Source organism: Mesoplodon mirus (genome assembly GCF_964341445.2).
Source record: "Mesoplodon mirus genome assembly, chromosome: X".
Taxonomy (NCBI): Eukaryota; Metazoa; Chordata; class Mammalia; order Artiodactyla; family Ziphiidae; genus Mesoplodon; species Mesoplodon mirus.
In genome coordinates, this window is record NC_138981.1 from 44,328,396 (window position 1) to 44,346,742 (window position 18,347).

At 44.3% G+C, this 18,347-nt stretch overlaps 1 protein-coding gene and 1 pseudogene across 2 annotated transcripts; one reads left to right on the plus strand and one right to left on the minus strand.

Annotated features, from left to right (window-relative positions):
- Window positions 1–11,663: 11,663 nt before the first annotated feature.
- Window positions 11,664–18,327, minus strand: LOC309796825 (microtubule-associated protein RP/EB family member 1-like; annotated as a pseudogene). Its single transcript, XR_014296174.1, has 2 exons — window positions 18,051–18,327; window positions 11,664–12,397 (listed from the first exon to the last, which is right to left on the minus strand). The product of XR_014296174.1 is annotated as a microtubule-associated protein RP/EB family member 1-like (transcript).
- Window positions 12,412–17,118, plus strand: LOC309796824 (PHD finger protein 20-like). Its single transcript, XM_082610185.1, is given in 2 exon segments — window positions 12,412–12,585; window positions 12,588–17,118. Coding segments are annotated over 2 exon segments (3,123 nt in total). The 5' UTR covers window positions 12,412–12,482; the 3' UTR covers window positions 15,608–17,118.
- Window positions 18,328–18,347: the final 20 nt, after the last annotated feature.

An 18,347-nucleotide genomic window follows, 5' to 3' on the forward strand; every position in this document is an offset into this window, starting at 1 on the left:
TGCGTCTCTTCCCTTCGAGGGCGGCAGTGTAGAACAGGTGCTTACTTTGATTTGCGGAGGCCGTCATTCCTAAGACTCCAAAGATCGGTTTCCTTATGGAGGGAGGGGAAGGGCCCAATTAAGGAGAATGCTAGCAGGCAGGAACTTCATGTCTCGAACCTGGAGGGCAGTATCGGGTTTGCAGGTGTAATTGAATAGGAAGTCGGGATGCGTGGTAGAATTGCTCAGCATGCACAAAGGCTAGGAGGTAGGGAGAGGTCACTGGCTCCATCCAGTGGCTAAGGCTGGGAGTTTACAGTCTAGCGTTTGAAGGACGGTGTGCAGACAAACAAGAAGCTGAAGAATAAATAAATGGCCACCTAGTACACACACACACCGGGATGAAGGGGATGTGTTAAGTAGTGGCTGACAATGTTGTTGTCTCAGGATGGGCAGGGACGATCTCCTTTTGTCGGGGGTGACAGTTACGCTGATCAAAAGGAGCTGGCCACACAAATATTTGAAGCAAAGAGCTTTGTGGTGGAGGGTGCGGCTGTTACAAAGGCCCCGAAGTAGGACCTGGTTTGGCACGTTGGAGGAACAGAAACAGTGTCAGTGTGTTGGGAATATAGAAGGTGTGGGCAAGGGAGAAGTGAGTGGATGCCAGATGCTGTAGGGCCTCCTCTGCCAGGGACAGAGCTCATGTCTCATTCTGACATAATGGGATGCCATTAAGGAGGATCAGACTTTTAAAACACCAGTCTGAAGCAATCTAGCATTATATATTAACTTTAAAAATACACATATATTAGACTCTTGTTTATTGCCTGTCTTGAACCGCTAGGACATGAGCTCCGCAGGAATTTGCTTAAGCACCTCCCGTATGCCAGGTAGTGTTCTAGATATTGGGAATACTGCAGGAGAGAAAACAGAACCAACCAAACAAACAAACGTGATGGAGACAGCCTGGTTGCAAACTCCCACCTACCAGCTGTGTAATCTAGGGCAGGGCTCAACTCCTCTGTGCTAAATTTCCTCATCTATAAAATGGGGGATAATGACAGCACCTACCCCGTTAGGGCTGTGGTGACAAATGAGCTGATAATTGTAAATGGCTTAGAACAATGCCTGGAACACAGCAAGTGCTGTGTAAGTGATGATGATGATTAAAATAAAATTAGACGTGTGTATGTATAAAACTTTTTTTAATAAGAAGAAAAAAATAAAAAGATGACCTGCAGGCTGCTTTGTGGATGACAGATTGCAGAGGGCAAGGGCGAAAACAGGAACAATAAGGAGGCTCCTGCCAACAGGCCCAGCAAGTGATAATGGAGGCTCAGACCTAGCTCAGTATCTCCTGTGTGCCAGGCACTGTGTGAAGCACATGACATGACCTGCCTCAGATAGTCCCCACTTTCTGTGAACAATCCTGTGGTCCCACCCATCTTGTTAGGTGAGGAAACTGAGTCCCAGAGAGACTAAGTAACTTGCCCAAAGTCACACAGTTTCCCAAGGTCGGATCTTTAACTTCTACCCAATAATACTCTTCTTTTGTTTATTCAGTATCCCACAGAACTTCCAGAAAATAACGGAGGGTCCTCATTCCAGAACCATTAAAACTAGGCAAGGAATTTTTTTGGGGGGGTGGGGCCAGGAATATAGATGGAGCTTCCTAGCAGACAAAGCAAAGAGAGAAAGCAGGGAAGTAACTCAGGTCTCTTGCTCTCTTAAGGATCTGTACCTCCTGGGTACAAAACTTGTCAACTCTCTTAATGCATTAGGAGGTGGAAAATAGGAGGGGCTGGACCTTTAGGGCCCCTGTCAGTCTGGCCTCTTCCATCCTGTAAATATAACTTCTCCACCACCTTGTACACACATATATATATACACACACCCCTGTGTGGAGGGGGAAATCCTATAGGGTTGGTGGGTGTTGGGGTACAGTGATTTCTAGCTCCAAAAATATTCTGAGCCAGTGATACAGCCCTGCAGAAACTGTCCCAGGGTTCACAGTGCATATCCACAAGCTATGTGAAACCAGATTTTCTGCTGTGGAACTAGGATGCCCACTCTCTGTCCTGGGCATCCTCTACCATCAGTCCCTACAGGTACAAACTCATTCAGTGGCCTAAGCAGCAGGTAGCTAGGTGAAGGGGTGTGGAAAGCTGACAGGTAGCTGGTCCCACCACAGAATCTGCACGATGTGACACTCCAACCCAAAGACCATCCCCACCTCGCTGGTGAGTCATTACAACTGCCCTTAAGATACATTTTCTCAAAACTGTGGAAGTGTTGCCAATTGTGAGCAATCATTTTGGACCATGAGGTAGCAGGTGAGTTTGGCAGAGCTACAGCATAGGAGCAGCCAACTCTCTGGTGAGCTTGGAGCTGCCACTCTAGCCCTGCCTCCAAGAGAGGAATCTCCTTCCATCCTCTTGAAGCTATTGGTATTTAGGGTGGTATTGATATGTGCAGCCAAACTGAATCCCGAACAATACATCAGACTTTTCTGTCTTGGCAGATGTGTCACTAAACAGAGACATGTGGGACCAGTGAGGGTGGGGGGGGGTGAATAATGGTGAATGAAGGACAAATTGGGAATGAATGGGGGCAAGGAGAGACAAAGGGGGATGGCAGGGAGGTGAATGAGCAGTAGAGTGGAGTGAACGTGGGTAGTGTGGAGCAGAGTGAGGAAATGACTACGCATTCAATTTTTTTTTTTTTTTGCAACCCCACTGTCACTTGCTTATCCACTCTGGGACTCAGTTTCCTCATCTGTAAGGTGTGACTAATAATGGTATTCACTTCTTAGGGTGATTGTGAGGATTAAGATGGTCATGCATATAAAGTGCTTAGTACAGTGCCTGGTGCAATGTAGACTCTTTACATGTTAGCCCCTGTTACTGCCACTAATATTATCATTCTCATCATCATCTGTATTATCATTATAATTACTATTACTACCATTATCCATATTATTACATAAAGTAAAAACAGGGAGTTGCAAGACAGTTTGTATATCATGAGCAAAATTTAGCAAAAGGAAGACGTATGTTAACTATATATGTATGTAAACATAAAGAACAAGGGAGAGAGAGAGAGGTAGTTGTAGATGGAAATTAATCAAATATTCCATAGAATTGGTTATTTGGGATGAGTGAGATCATGAGATATTTTCTCCTTTCAGGTTGTACATTCCTAAAAGAATTTGAAGTTATGGTGCCACTTCTATATCATGAGATATATATGAGAGGGGAAAAAGTGACAAAACAATAAAGATTTTTTTGAAAGGGCAGAAGGGAAAGAACTGAGTATAGTCAGGGGCATCATGAATTCCGAGCTTGAAAAGGAGAAGCGCAGACCTATGGGCTGCTCAGGCTGTGCTGAAGTCCCAGATGAGAAAAAAATGTATTGGAAAATAATCTGAAAGGCATGGGGCTTACTGATTCTTCCTGATCATCACAGTTTTCTCCCTGAATTGAGCCAGAACATAAGAGAGCCCCTTGTGCTGTCATGGCTTTTGTTTCCTGAAGAGTTGCATCCCTTTAGTTCTGCCTCAGCAGGACACCTTTGGCTGACATGAAGACACATGTTAAGTCACACACAGAGCAATACTATCCCTGTATTTATCACAGGATCGCTGATGAGGATATGGCTAACCCATCAGAGAAATGTCTTGAAACATCAACATCAGGAAATATTTGCTTCTGAGAAGTGGCTCACTTTCTCTATATGGGTGAGATAAATAAAGCAAATGATTGTGTTTCCTTCCCTTTATGTCATGGCTTCCAGAAAGCTCAGAAAAATAACTGTAGCTCAACATAATTATGAAGGATCCTATGATCTACATATACACATTTCAATTTTGCTTTAGTTTTGCTCTACTTCCCTAGTCCTAACTTTTTATGTGTTTATACAGATACATTTTATGGTATAAATAATAATATACTAAAGATATAAGGCTCATTATGTGTGTGCCAGGCATTATTCTAAACACTTAATATTAATGCAATTGATCTTCACAACAATGATAAAGGTGTAGGTATTATTATTACCATCATCATCATCATCATCCTCATTTTACAGATGGGGAAACTAAGGCACAGAGAGGTTAGAGACTTGCCTAAGCTCACAAAGCTATTAAGGACATTTTGGCTCCAGAGTCTGTGCTCTTAACTACTGCTGCTTCCTTGCTTCTAAGTGTCCTAACCTAGGTCGCAGGAAGAGGAGCAAATAACAACTTACCTGGAACTAAGTTATGTTTGACTTGTGGAGCGGGGGCAGTGGCCTAAAAAGGCAGATCTATTGAGAGGGGGGGAGAAGAAAAGAGAAGAGTCGGGGATGGCATGGAAAACCCATATCGAAAGTTCACCAAATCATCAGGCTAGAAATCCATAAATGCCAGCTGGTAAAGTGGCCGTGCTGTAGCCAAGAAAAATGGGAAAGAACATTTGTTTTTCCCACAGATCCCCATCATTCAACAGCACCACCCTATCACAGACCTCATAAACCTCCCAACACTCACTCTCACCCAGTACTGACTCCAGAGACCCACCCCCCATCACACACCCTACCCATCACTCCAAATATCCCCATCATTCACCCTACAGATTCCCCCATCACAGACTCCACAAATGCACCATCGCACACACCCCCAACACACACCCATCAATTACCTTACAGACCCTATCACTCATCCCACAGCCCCCCGTCACACACACCACAACCCCAGTCACTGACTCCATAGACCCCATCACTCAGCTTACGGACCTCTCGTCATGCACCCCTGGAGACTCTTATTAGTCATCTCAGAGCACCCCTCCAAGTAATCACCCAGTAAATTCACATCTTTACAAAGCCCACACTCACCCGTTTCACTCTGCCCACAGACCACCAGCCCTGTCTCACTTCCATTCTGAGTGAACCCTCTATCCTCCTTCATCCCCTGCTCTGATGTTAAGAACCGAATTCTTATTCTGGCGAGGTCCGCCTGGTGTTTCCAAAATCAGTCACAACTTCCTCCAACAGCTACTTTCTTGGTCCTTGACCCCCACCACCGGTACAGTCTGTCACTCTTCCTGCTCATGCACAGTTGCTCTTCCTAATGTCACTGATGCTAGTAGCCCATAGCATTGTTGCTAGTAGTGTTCTGTAACGGCCTTGACCGTATGTGGCTGGCCAGAAAAATGGCCGCACCAATATACCGTCAAGGGAGCAGACATCTTTACAAATGTTACCACTCTGTACAGCAGAGAAATGTGCCTCTTAAAGTTTAGAAGAGATGGGATTTTGGGAAGAATTTGAAAACTTGCGATAAGAGTGGAGCCCTAAAGGCTAGTGATGGGCGAGTTATACTCAAGTTTTGGGGGGTTGATGAGAACTCGTATGTACAAATGTACAGCTGAGGACCACAGACCCCCATGGCGAGATACCACTGCAGAAACGCGGGAGGGAGGCCAGGAATAATACAGGTCTCCCTGGGAACTATTACTGGGAAGAAGAGAGGCAAAGCCGGGAATGATACATTCCTCTAGAGATCGGTACCACTGGGGTGATGGGGAGAAGGTATGGGGTGGTAGTCCTCTCCAGAAGATAACATTAGGGAGATGGAGGAAAGCAGTCCTTATGATAGACACTATTGGGCTAGGAGAGGTGAAGGCCCGGGTTGGTACACTCCTCTGTAAGAGATACCACTGGGGCAGATGGGGGGGCAGGGTACAATTCTGTACTCAGGGAAAGAGACATGTGAAGAAAGTGGTACCAGTAAACATAAGTGCAGAGAGAGTTGGAGACAGAAGCCCAGGGGGAATTTGGGCAAGGTGGGGTCCTAATCGGAGACTAGGTGAGAATCCAGACCTGATGGTGACCCACCAGGCCCACTTTACATCCTCCTCCTGGGAATCTACCCCAGAAAGATGAGGGGTGACCAAGATACCAGGGTCAGAGCTCTGGTATCAGGGGAGGGGCTCTGGGCCTCTGTGAGGCCTAGAGGAACAAACAGGGGACAAACCAGTGCTCAGGTTCTGAACCTTAAACACTCCACCATATTAATCATACTCTACCACTTAGGCATGTGAAAGGCAAAATGCATGTGATACTAAAGGAGATTATTGCAATAGGGATAAAGGCAAGGAAGGGGACCTGGGGCTTTATAGAGGCAGGTAAAAAAGGAGTCATAGTTGAGTCATGAGGAAGGATGAGGACAGGTCTTATCTTGGAATATGCAGAAGCATTGGGGACTGCTATGAACTGAATTGTGTCCCTCCTAAAATTCATATGTTAAAGCCCTAACCCCCAATGTGATATTATTTGGAATGGGCCTTTGGGAGGTAATTAGGGTTTGATGGCAGCATGAACCATCATGATGGTTCACCGGGGTGGGGCTCAGGTTGAATGGGATTTGCGCCCTTATAAGAAAACTACATAAAGAAGAGGCTGTGTGAGGACATAGTGAGAAGGTGGCTCTCTGTAAGCCAGGAAGAGAGCTCTCCCCAGGAAGCAAATCAGCCACCCCTTGATCTTGGACTTCTCAGCCTCCAGAACTGTGAGAAATAAATTTCTGTTGTTTAAGCCACCCAGTCTATGGTATTTTGTTATGGCAGCCTGAACCGACTAATACAGAGACCTTTGTAGTTCCCTTTCCTGGAACACAAAAGGGTAGGGGGATTTCTTCACTATCACTGCTTTCCAGAAGCACAGGCCTCCCTCAGATATAAAGTGCAACACTGTCAGTCACCTCCATTCCAGCTCACCCTGCCTCTCATGGCTCCCATTCCTCCTTCCTCTACCAATCATTCAAATCTACTCCCTCCCACTGTGCCCCAGATTTCCTCCATTCAGTCCCATTGTTTATTCACTTCCATTCACTCTGCTTCATGGCCACCATTCACACACACTGTATTTCATATTAATACCTTTTTTTTCAAACAAAAGTTCTCACATATTTATTACTGAACCAAAGAGAATATAGAAACAAAGAGAAGTCACTTTTCTAATAAAACATGTCCAAATGGCCAGATAGCAGTGATGTTTTCAGCTTGATATGATAAGATGCTAGTGACCTTGATATAGCATAAATATGTGTGCCATCTCATGTGTGCCAGGAACCCAGCTTGGTTCTTCTCCACTGTCTCCTCTTGAAGTTGTACCTGATTTTATTACCAGTTTAATCTGAATCCATTGAGGAATGGGACTATTCTGCTTCTGTTTCTTGGCCAGGAATCACTTGATCCTGAAAGTCTGTGAGAAGAAAGACATGGCAAGGAACAGAATCAGTCACACACACACCACAGTGTTTGAGAAAGGGAGAGAGAGTTAACACCTTTTTTATTGTGGTAAAATACACATAACATGAAATTTACTATTTTAATCATTTTAAAGTATACAATTCAGTGTCATTTAGTACATTCACAATGCTGTGCAACCATTACCACTATCTAGTTCCAGACCATCTTCATCACCCCAAAAGAAAACCCCATATCCACTAAGCACTCATTTCCCATTCCCCTCTACCCCCAGCCCATGGTTACCACTAATCTACTTTCTGTCTCTATGGATTTGCCTATTCTGGATATTTCATATAAATAGAATCATACATTATGTGGCCTTTTGTTTCTGGCTTACTTCACTTAGCATAATGTCTTCAAGATTCATCCATGTGATGGCATGGTATCAGTGTTCATTCCTTTTCATGGATAAATTGTAGAGCTATACCACATTTGGTTTATCTACTCATCAGTTGACAGTTATTTGGGTTGTTTTCACCTTTTAGCTGTTGTGAATAGTGCTGCTATGAACATTTGTTTACAAATTTTTGTTTGAACTCCTGTTTTCAGTTTTATTGGGCATATACCTAGGGGTTGAATCGCTGGATCATATGGTATTTCTATGTTTAACGTTTTGAGGAACAACCAAACTGTTTTCCGCTGTGGCTGCACTATTTTACTTTCCACATCAGCATTGTAGGTGTCCAATTTCTCCACATCCTCCTATTTCTCCACATCCTCCTATTTCTCCACATGATTCTATTATAAATAGAATTATTTTTCTTAATTTTCTTTTCAGATTGTTCATTGCCACGGTATAGAAATACAAGTGATTATTATATGTTGATTTTGTATTTTGCCACTTTGCTGAATTTAGTTATGAGCTCTAATAGTTTTTTTGTGAATTCTTTAGGAATACACATACACACACACACATATATATATATAATCATATCATCTGGGAATAGAAATAGGTCTACTTCCTTTCCAATTTGGGTGCCTTTTATTTCTTTTTCTTGACTGAAAATTGCTCTGGCTAGACCTTCGAGTACAATGTTTAGTAAAAGTGGCAAAAGTGGGCCTCCTTGTCTTGTTCCTGATCTTAGGGAAATGCTTCCAGTCTCACTATTGAGTATGACAGTAGCTGTGGGTTTTCTATAAATGCCCTTTATCAGGTTGAGGGAGTTCCCTTGTATTCCTAGTTTGTTGAGTGTTTTCATCATGAAAGGATATTGGATTTTGTCAAATGGTTTTTCTGCATCAGTGAGATGGTATCATGTGGTCCAAGGTATTTTCTAATTTCTACTGTGATTTGTTCTTGATCCATGGGTTATTTACAAGTATATGACTTATTTTCAAACATCTGAGGATTTTCTAGTTATCTGTTATAAACATGTAGTTTAATTCCATTGTGGTCAGAGAATATACACTGTATAACTTCATCCTTTGAAATTTGTTGAGACTTTCTTTATGGACCAACATGGGTTCTTTTTTAAAATTTATTTTCTATCTATCTATCTATCTATCTATTTATTTATTTATGGCTGCGTTTGGTCTTCGTTGCTGCACACAGGCTTTCTCTGGTTGCGGCGACCGGGGGCTACTCTTCGTTGCGGTGCGCAGGCTTCTCATTGCGGTGGTTTCCCTTGTTGCGGAGCATGGGCTGTAGGTGTACAGGCTTCAGTAGTTGTGGCTCGCGGGCTTTAGAGAACAGGCTCAGTAGTTGTGGCGCACGGGCTTAGCTGCTCCGTGGCATGTGGGATCTTCCCGGACCAGGGCTCGAACCTGTGTCCCCTGCACTGGCAGGCAGAGGCTCCGGATGCGCAGGCTCAGTGGCCATGGCTCATGGGCCCAGCCGCTCCGCGGCATGTGGGATCTCCCCGGACCGGGGCACGAACCCGTGTCCCCTGCATCGGCAGGCGGACTCTCAAACACTGCGCCACCAGGGAAGCCCATGGCAGGCAGATTCTTAACCACTGCGCCACCAGGGAAGTCCCCAGCATGGGTTCTATTTGGATAAATGCTCCCTGTGCACCTGAAAAGACTGAATTCTTCAGTTGTTGGGTGTAGTAATTATATGAAGTTGTGCCAATTATATGAAGTTGGTTAACTGTGATGTTCAACTCTTCTATAACATGTCTGATTTCTTTTTCTGTTTATTCTATTACTGAGAGAGGTGTGTTAAAATCTCTATGTTGTGGATTTGTCTACTTCATCTTGTAATTCTATCAGCTTTCACTTTATATATTTTGAACCTATGTTATTAGGTGTTGTAGTAGGCAGAATAATGGACCCCCAAAGATGTCCTGTCCTAATCCCCAGAAACTAAATATGATGAGTTGCCGTGCACATGAATGTTTTGTTACATGACAAAAGGGACTTTACAGATGTAATTAAGATTATTAATCAGTTGATCTTAATTTAGAGAGATTATCCCAGATTACCCATATGGGCCCAGCGTAATTACATGAGCCCTTAAAAGCAGATACCGGGGGCACGGGTGGAAGAGGAAGGCAGAAGGGAAAGTCAGAGATTCAAAGCACAGAAAGAAGTTGCCATGCTATTGTCAGCTTAAAGATGGAGGGGACCATGTGAAAAAGAAGTGAATTATGACAACAAACTGAATGACTTTGGAAGTAGATTCTTCCCCAGAGCCTCCAGAAAGGTACACAGCACTGCCAACACCATAATTTCAACCTTATGAAACCCTAAGAAGAGAACCCAGCTGAACCGCACTTTGCCTGGACTTCTGCCCCACGGAAACTGTGAAATAATAAATGGGTGTTGCTTTAAGCAGCTAAGTTTTTTTCTTTTTTTTTCACTCTTGAAATACAGAATTTTATTTAGAAACTGTTTAAAGTAGAAAAATACCCTGTCAAGACAGACCAGGTGGAAAATGGGTTCCCAATAAAATGGAATTTTAGGGCAACAAAAGTCTAAAAGGCCACAAAAGAGAAACAGCACCACTGTTATTTGAACAATGGCTAGTTACTTGCATTTTTTGGCATTGTTAATCACTGAATCTGGGTTTTCCTCTGAATTCCACACAGAGCATGCACTACACAACAATTTTATCATAAAGTACCTGCTTGCTACACACATTTTAGGACAAGCTACCACCAGAAGCAAATCAATACAAATACATCCGGGGCAGAACAATCTCAGTAGTGGGTAACACATTCTGCAGAATTCTGCCGAACAAAGGAACTGAATAGGCTGTGGGCAAAGCAAATGAGGGAGTTAAGGAATGAAATATTTTAAATATTAATAATTAACTCAGACATGGTACTGTATTTTCTGCAAAAGAAAATTAACATTTAGTAACACGCTAACATTTTTATCTCCAAAGAGATTAGTGCACTGGCAAAGTATTCCGATAACAGTGGAGGGCTGTGGACAGCAGGTACCGAAAACACCCAGCCTTGCAGATTCCAAGGTAGCAGTGGCCTTCCTTCACTGATCACTCCCTTTGCCAGAGGTCCAGAAAGAACTTGCAGCATGATCACCTGCCTGCTGAACTTCCACTCTAAGCAGCAAACTTTAAGGAGCCAAAGAGGAGTCCCCAGTGGGCAAGGGGAACAGAGAAGAGAAACATGTTAAATGTAAACTTAAAAGACAGTAAAATGGGACACAACCCCCATTCAAATCCCAGAGATGCGGGCAAGTCCCCAAAAGTAGTTGTTAGATTTAAAAACTGGACACACCTCACTTCTAAAAAAAAAAACAACACAACAACACAACACAGTACATAGAAATATCAGGGATAACTGGAAAAATCACCAGAAAAACGTCCTCTGAAAATCAAGCTCTTCCACTCAACACGTCTCAGGGCTGAAACACACCCTCTATTCATCCAGGCAACAATGCCTCTTGCTTCTTATCAGGGATGCAACTGGTCAAGGACACTAAATGGCTTTAACAAAGCAACTTTTCAAACTTTCCATTTGGGCCAAGGTCTGGGCCTATGAGGATCAGGCAGCCCCGTGAGGGCTGGGAACAACAGGTCCCAAAGGTTGCAGGTTCTGGCCCTTCTTTCCCAGACATAATGTCAAACATACAGAAACTCCTGTCATGTTACATTTTACATTTTGAAATATGGAAGCATCTTTTAAATACTCTTAAGGCATTTATTTATTAAAACGTTCTCTGTCAAGATTTCACATTAGCTTAAAATTCAAACCAGTCTTTTCACTTTTCTACTGAGGCCTCCCCCTTCTCCAGCCATCAGTGCTACCAGCATCCACACAGTGAGCCCCATGGTCAGCCTCTTTGTGCCCTGGGTGAGCCAACTAGATGCTAATACTGCTCTGCTACAAGGTAAAAGCTCCTAACTCAAACTTATTGGAAAAGGAGTGAAACTTCTGCAAAGTGCACTTTAAGAAGAGGTTCTTTTTGCTTATAAAATGAAACCAGTGAGTCCTCTAAGGATAATAAAAGGGAATATTTTACAGTTAAGCACATGATTTGGAGTGAAGAATTCGGATGATGCTCAGCTGGTCCAGGCTGTTAATACTCTTCTTGTTCCTCCTGCGGGCCCCCTTCATCAGGTAGCACAAAGCCTTCATCTGTGGCATAGAGAATGTCCACAGTCTTCTGCAGTACAGGGTTGTTTTCCCCCTCGTTCTCCTGGCAAATCAATTCAATGTTCCTTAGCTTTCCAAAGTAGAAACCTCTCTCTTTCTCCAAGTCTTCGACGGTAAGTTTCAGTACGTTGACCTGCTGCATCAATTCGGCTGCTTCGTCATCCCCGTTCCCCACACCAGGATTCTCCCGCACCACGCCCGGGCCAGCCTTAGGGGTTGCAGTAGTTCTGTGTGTTGCAATGGGCCTCTGTGGAGCACCTTTAGCCACGATCTTTCGTGCTGGGAATAAGTCCTTTGACGTGGCCTTTTTTCCGCTGGGGTGGACGGGACTATCATCTGCACTGCTAGAGCTGAGAGGTTTCTTCGGTTTGTTCAGAGCTGGAGCAACAAGGGAGGAGGCCCCCGCAGTTTCTTGACCTTGTCTGGCAGCTACAGGGTCATAGTCTTTCCCACATAGTTTGCATCAAAAAACTTCTTGAACCACTGAACGAATTCAAAATTGTCCTGAAACTTTCCTTTTACTAATTTGTCCACAGGAATTATTTTGTCAACACCCATCCTCTTAAAAACCTGCTTGCAGTCGGTTGGACCCGGAGCGGAGCAGCCGGAGCGGGGCTGTGAGGAGAATAAAGGCAGCCCCCGTTGATGACTGAAAATGACAAAGCATCCACCTAACAGACGAGGAATCAGCTTTGAAGTGGGAGCCCAGTTGGAAGCCCGGGACCGATTAAAAAACTGTTCCTTAACTATCCAGTTCCCCTCCCAAGAGGCAAACCGGGTTGCTTGATCATCCTTCCAGAGATAGCCCACGCATTTAAAAACAGGTATCCAGCTCACATAGAAGATATTGATTACGAAGAAGGAAAAGTACTCATCCATTTCAAGCGTTGGAACCATCGTTATGATGAATGGTTCTGCTGGGACAGTCCTTATTTACGCCCTTTAGAGAAAATACAGCTGAGGAAAGAGGGCTTACATGAAGAGGAAGGATCATCTGAATTTCAAATAAATGAGCAGGTCCTTGCTTGCTGGTCTGATTGTCGTTTTTACCCAGCCAAAGTCACTGCTGTTAACAAGGATGGTACTTACACTGTGAAATTTTATGATGGAGTAGTTCAGACTGTCAAACATATTCATGTCAAAGCTTTTTCGAAAGATCAGAATATTGTGGGTAATGCTAGGCCTAAAGAAACAGAACACAAAAGTCTTTCATCATCTCTTGATAAACGAGAGAAGTTTAAAGAGCAGAGAAAAGCCACAGCCAATGTGAAGAAAGACAAAGAGGACAAAGCCTTAAAGACAGAAAAGAGACCCAAACAGCCTGATAAAGAAGGAAAGTTAATCTGTTCTGAAAAGGGGAAGGTGTCAGAGAAGAGCCTTCCCAAGAACGAGAAGGAAGATAAGGAGAACATTTCAGAAAATGACAGAGAGTATTCTGGAGATGCTCAAGTGGATAAGAAACCTGAAAATGACATTGTGAAGAGTCCACAAGAAAACTTGAGGGAGCCAAAAAGAAAGCGAGGCAGACCCCCTTCCATAGCTCCTACTGCTGTGGATTCAAACTCTCAAACTTTGCAACCAATAACATTGGAATTGAGAAGAAGGAAGATATCAAAAGGAAGTGAAGTCCCCTTAAAACGTCCTCGGCTTGACAAAAATTCATCCCAGGAAAAGTCAAAAAACTACTCGGAAAACACTGACAAAGACTTATCAAGGAGACGGTCCTCCAGGCTGTCCACTAATGGGACCCACGAGATCCTAGATCCTGGCTTGGTTGTATCAGATTTGGTTGATACGGTTACTACTGATCCTTTGCAAAACACATCTGGCACCAAGGAGTCTGAAGAAGGTCAGTTGAAATCTCCTTTGGAAACTGGCCAGGTCTCATCTGCACTAACTTGCCACTCCATTGGGGATGGATTGGGGCCTGCAGGCTTGGAGTTGAACTGCAAGTCAATGGGAGAAAACACTATGAAAACGGAACCGGCTTCTCCCCTTGCTGAGTTACAAGAGATTTCTACGGTGGCAGTAACAAATACTTGTAAGAAAACAGATGATTTTGTGACATCTAAAGCACCAGCTGTCGACCTAGATCACAAGTTTAGGTGCAAGGTTGTGGATTGTTTAAAATTTTTCCGCAAAGCCAAACTGTTGCACTATCACATGAAGTATTTCCACGGAATGGAGAAGTCACCAGAGCCAGAGGAGAACTCAGGAAAGAGGCATGTCCAGACGAGGGGCTCTTCAGCTTCAGACAAGGCCAGCCAGGAGAGCCTGACCAGGAAGCGGGTCTCGGCCAGTTCCCCAACTGCAAAAGGCAAGGAGAAGAATAAAGAGAAGAAATTCAAAGAGTTTGTGAGGGTGAAGCCAAAGAAGAAAAAGAAAAAGAAAAAGAAAACCAAACCTGAATGCCCCTGCAGTGAGGAGATCAGTGATGCCTCCCAGGAACCTTCTCCACCCAAGGCATTTGCTGTCACCAGGTGTGGGTCCTCACACAAGCCCGGGGTCCATATGAGCCCACAGCTCCATGGCTCAGAATCTGGAAACCACAAAGGGAAAGTGAAAATGTCCGAAGAAGATAATCTGAGTGACTCCTCCTCCGAGAGCTTTCTTTGGAGTGATGAGGAGTATGGCCAAGACGTTGACGTGACCACTAACCCAGATGAGGAACTTGATGGGGAGGACCGTTATGATTTTGAAGTGGTCCGCTGCATCTGTGAGGTTCAGGAGGAAAATGACTTCATGATTCAGTGTGAAGAGTGCCAGTGCTGGCAGCATGGGGTCTGCATGGGATTACTGGAAGAAAATGTGCCTGAGAAATACACCTGTTATGTTTGCCAAGACCCTCCAGGTCAGAGACCTGGTTTCAAGTACTGGTATGACAAGGAGTGGTTGAGCAGGGGACATATGCATGGCCTGGCATTTTTAGAAGAGAACTATTCCCACCAGAATGCCAAGAAGATTGTGGCCACCCACCAGCTTCTCGGCGATGTGCAGAGAGTGATCGAGGTTCTGCATGGCCTGCAGCTCAAGATGAGCATCTTGCAAAGCCGGGAACATCCTGATCTGCAGCTGTGGTGTCAGCCTTGGAAACAGCATCTGGCGGAGGGGAGATCTCATTCCAAACACATCCATGTCACTGAAGCCAAGAGCAGGGAGGAAGCCCCAAGCTATAGAACTTTGAACGGGGCGGTGGAGAAGCCTCTGCCCCTGCCATTGCCCCGGTCTGTGGAGGAGTCATATATCACCAGCGAGCACTGCTACCAGAAGCCCCGCACCTACTACCCTGCTGTGGAACAGAAGCTGGTGGTGGAGACCCGGCGCTCTGCCCTTGACGATGCAGTCAACCCCCTCCACGAGAATGGTGACGATTCCCTCTCTCCGCGCCTGGGCTGGCCTCTAGAACAAGACAGGAGCAGAGGGGACAGTGACCCCAAACCCAGCTCCCCAAAGGTGAAGGAATATGTCTCCAGAAAGGTCCTACCTGAGGAAGCCCCCGCTCGGAAGCTGCTGGACAGAGGCGGAGAGGGGCTGCTGAGCTCCCAGCAGCAGTGGCAGTTTAACCTGCTGACGCATGTGGAGTCTCTTCAGGACGAAGTCACGCATAGGATGGACTCCATTGAGAAGGAGCTGGACGTGTTGGAGAGCTGGCTGGACTACACTGGGGAGCTGGAGCCCCCGGAGCCTCTGGCCAGGCTTCCGCAGCTCAAGCATTGCATCAAGCAGCTGCTGACAGACCTGGGCAAGGTGCAACAGATCGCACTCTGCTGCTCAACATGAAACTGGGCACCCCACACTAATTGGGGGCACAATCCTGGGGCACCTGCAGGAGGAGCTTCACATATTTAAATAAATAAACCTAGCATGCTGAATGCACGTGACACCGACTGACTTCAGGGATCTGGGCAGGGGTGTGATGGACTTGGACAAAGAGGCCGTTTTGGCTGCTGGAAGGGAGGGCACTCTGATCTCGAAGCCTACCAAGAAGGTAGCAAATAGACTCTTGGGATTCCCTTCTTCTGTGCACATTGTTGAATGGAGAGTGAGTCTTTTTGCACAAACTTCACTTGAAATCGTGCCACTGATGATAAATGGAATGAGAGCCAAAAAAGTTTAGTCGGAAACAGTTGTAAATTCAACTTGCAGCTTATTTAATTGACTTTTCTGTCAGGTTGGGGCACATGCCAAGCCTTCTGGTTTTCTGCCTGGCATGGATTTAGGCAGCAGGCATCATTTTCATTTTTCCAGCTTCGTGGGAATGTCGTGACCTCACCCTTCTGTGGAGGTTGGGAGGGAGCAGAGGCCTTGGCCGCCCCGCCTCCTTAGAACTCTTCGCTTTCTCACCACCTCTCGTGCATGACTTCATGGTACCGGGGACAAGTTTTGTACGCTTTCACCCCAGAATTGGCTGGGTTATGTCTTTTGTAGCAGAACCCATACAGCCTGTGGAAGAACTAGAATCTCACTGTAATAAGAATCTAGGAGGAATTCCAAACCGAAGCAGGAAGGGTCTGGAACCCAAAGGACAGCATTTTCTACCCACTTCTTGACAGCTTACCAGTTCTATTTAATGTCCAAAAAATGGTTCCCCCAAATTTGAACTCTCACTGTAAAGATTTGTTACAAAGAATGTGGTTTGGGGAATTACCTTACTTTGTATTGTTGTAAACAAACCAGATTCTACATCTGCTGCCGCTTTTCTCCTTCCCCGAAGGGTATATGTTCAGTAGTTGGCATTTTCAGAATTGTTTTAATATACTTTAACACTTTAAATTTCCTGTTCGTATTATTTTGTGAGATCAAGGTGATTATGCTGCTTAAAGTCCAGGTACAGTTTGTACCTTCTGAGACAATATTTGTTACTCTTCCAGGTTACGGTTCCACGTGTAATTGTTTTGTTTTTCCTTACTAGGCAAAGTTAAAGAAAATGTTCCATGCTTTGAGGAGTGACCCGTTTTACCATTCAGTTTTCCTGTCACTAAAGGCAAAAATCAAAGCACATCTATCCATTAACACTCACAAGTTAATTATGGGTTTATGAATCTGTAATGTTATATGCTGCAAATATTTACTATGTAAACGTGAAGTAGCCAATATCTCAATAGCAATGACAGTATCTCCAGTGACCTTTGGGATGGTTAGGCTTTAAGGTACAGGTCATTGCGGTCACAAAGCCCTCTGTACCAAGATCTGTTTCAGGGTATGCTTTGTCTAGTAATTTAACTCACCATTTGATATAAAATGAATTTAGGACAAGTTGACCTACTGTAGCTCATCCATCAGAGGGAATACATGTGTATTCCCTATGACATCTGTAATAAAGCTGACACAATTCCTCTGTAAGAGGTTGTTTCCCATTGCTAATATTGGTGTTTCTGGTGTGGGAAGAAACGCTCAAGGAGTATGCATGGCATCTGTGTTTTGCATAATTTATCAGACAGCCACATTATAAGAACTGTGTGAAGCTTGTCTGAAAGGGGAAGAAACAGGATTATTTTCTGTAGCCACAACTGTGAGGTATGGTGACTTATTAGATTACTGATTTTTCTTTCCTGAAAACACATTTGAGCATAACTTCTGGGGAAGCTGTAACTTTAAGGGAGTCAATCTCATGTCTTTTTCAAGATGAAAGAAGAAACTGAGTTACCCTAATTTTGCCAAGTGGCCATTATTGAGTTTACTGTATGCTTTTTGTAAAGGAAATAATCCCATTTCACTCATTGTGACCTTTGTCCTTAGGGAAGCAGGGGGTGACTCCAAGTTCTGATAACCCCAGTGTGCTTCCCTAATTTAAAGCCATGTTGAGGGGCTCCATCCCCAATTCCTGGGTCAAGTTGAATTAACCCCAGGCTGGAGCACTGGAAACTGTTATTTGCAAATATTACTGTTACCATTTAGAAATATGTACACTACCTAAGTTTTCTTTTGAGAAAAACTATCCACCTATTAAAAAAAATTGCCTTGACAAAAACAGTTCTGGTTTGACTAATCATTTTGTTTTAAGTGATGAGTGTATGCAAGGTGGACCCTTGATGAGCCAACATTGCACTGTGGATACATATCTATGTTTACGCGCTATTAGAACAGAAGGCGCTGTATATAGAAATGTTGCTTTGAAGCAATATTTGCAAAACATGCAAACTTATGTATCTGTATTTGGAAAAAAATAAAACAGGTTTTTGTTGCTAAAAAAAAAAAAAAAAAAAAAAAAAAAAAAAAAAACCTGCTTGTAGTATTTTGAAGTTCTGGATGTATTCGTGTTCTAGCTTAGCTTGGAATTTCACTTTCTTCAAGGCAATGGAGCCAGGGAACAGCATGTCCATAAACTGACAGTAGGCAGCCCCTGAGCACAACTGTTCAATCTTTGTCAGATTCAACTGCAGAGACTCATTGATCCAGGCCAGCATGTCATGTCGACTGAGGTTATCACTGGTGACCGACGTTGAGTACACATTCACTGCCATCTTCGGCTCTCGGCTGGACCGCGGCTGGACCGCGTCCACTGCCTGTACCCGGCTCC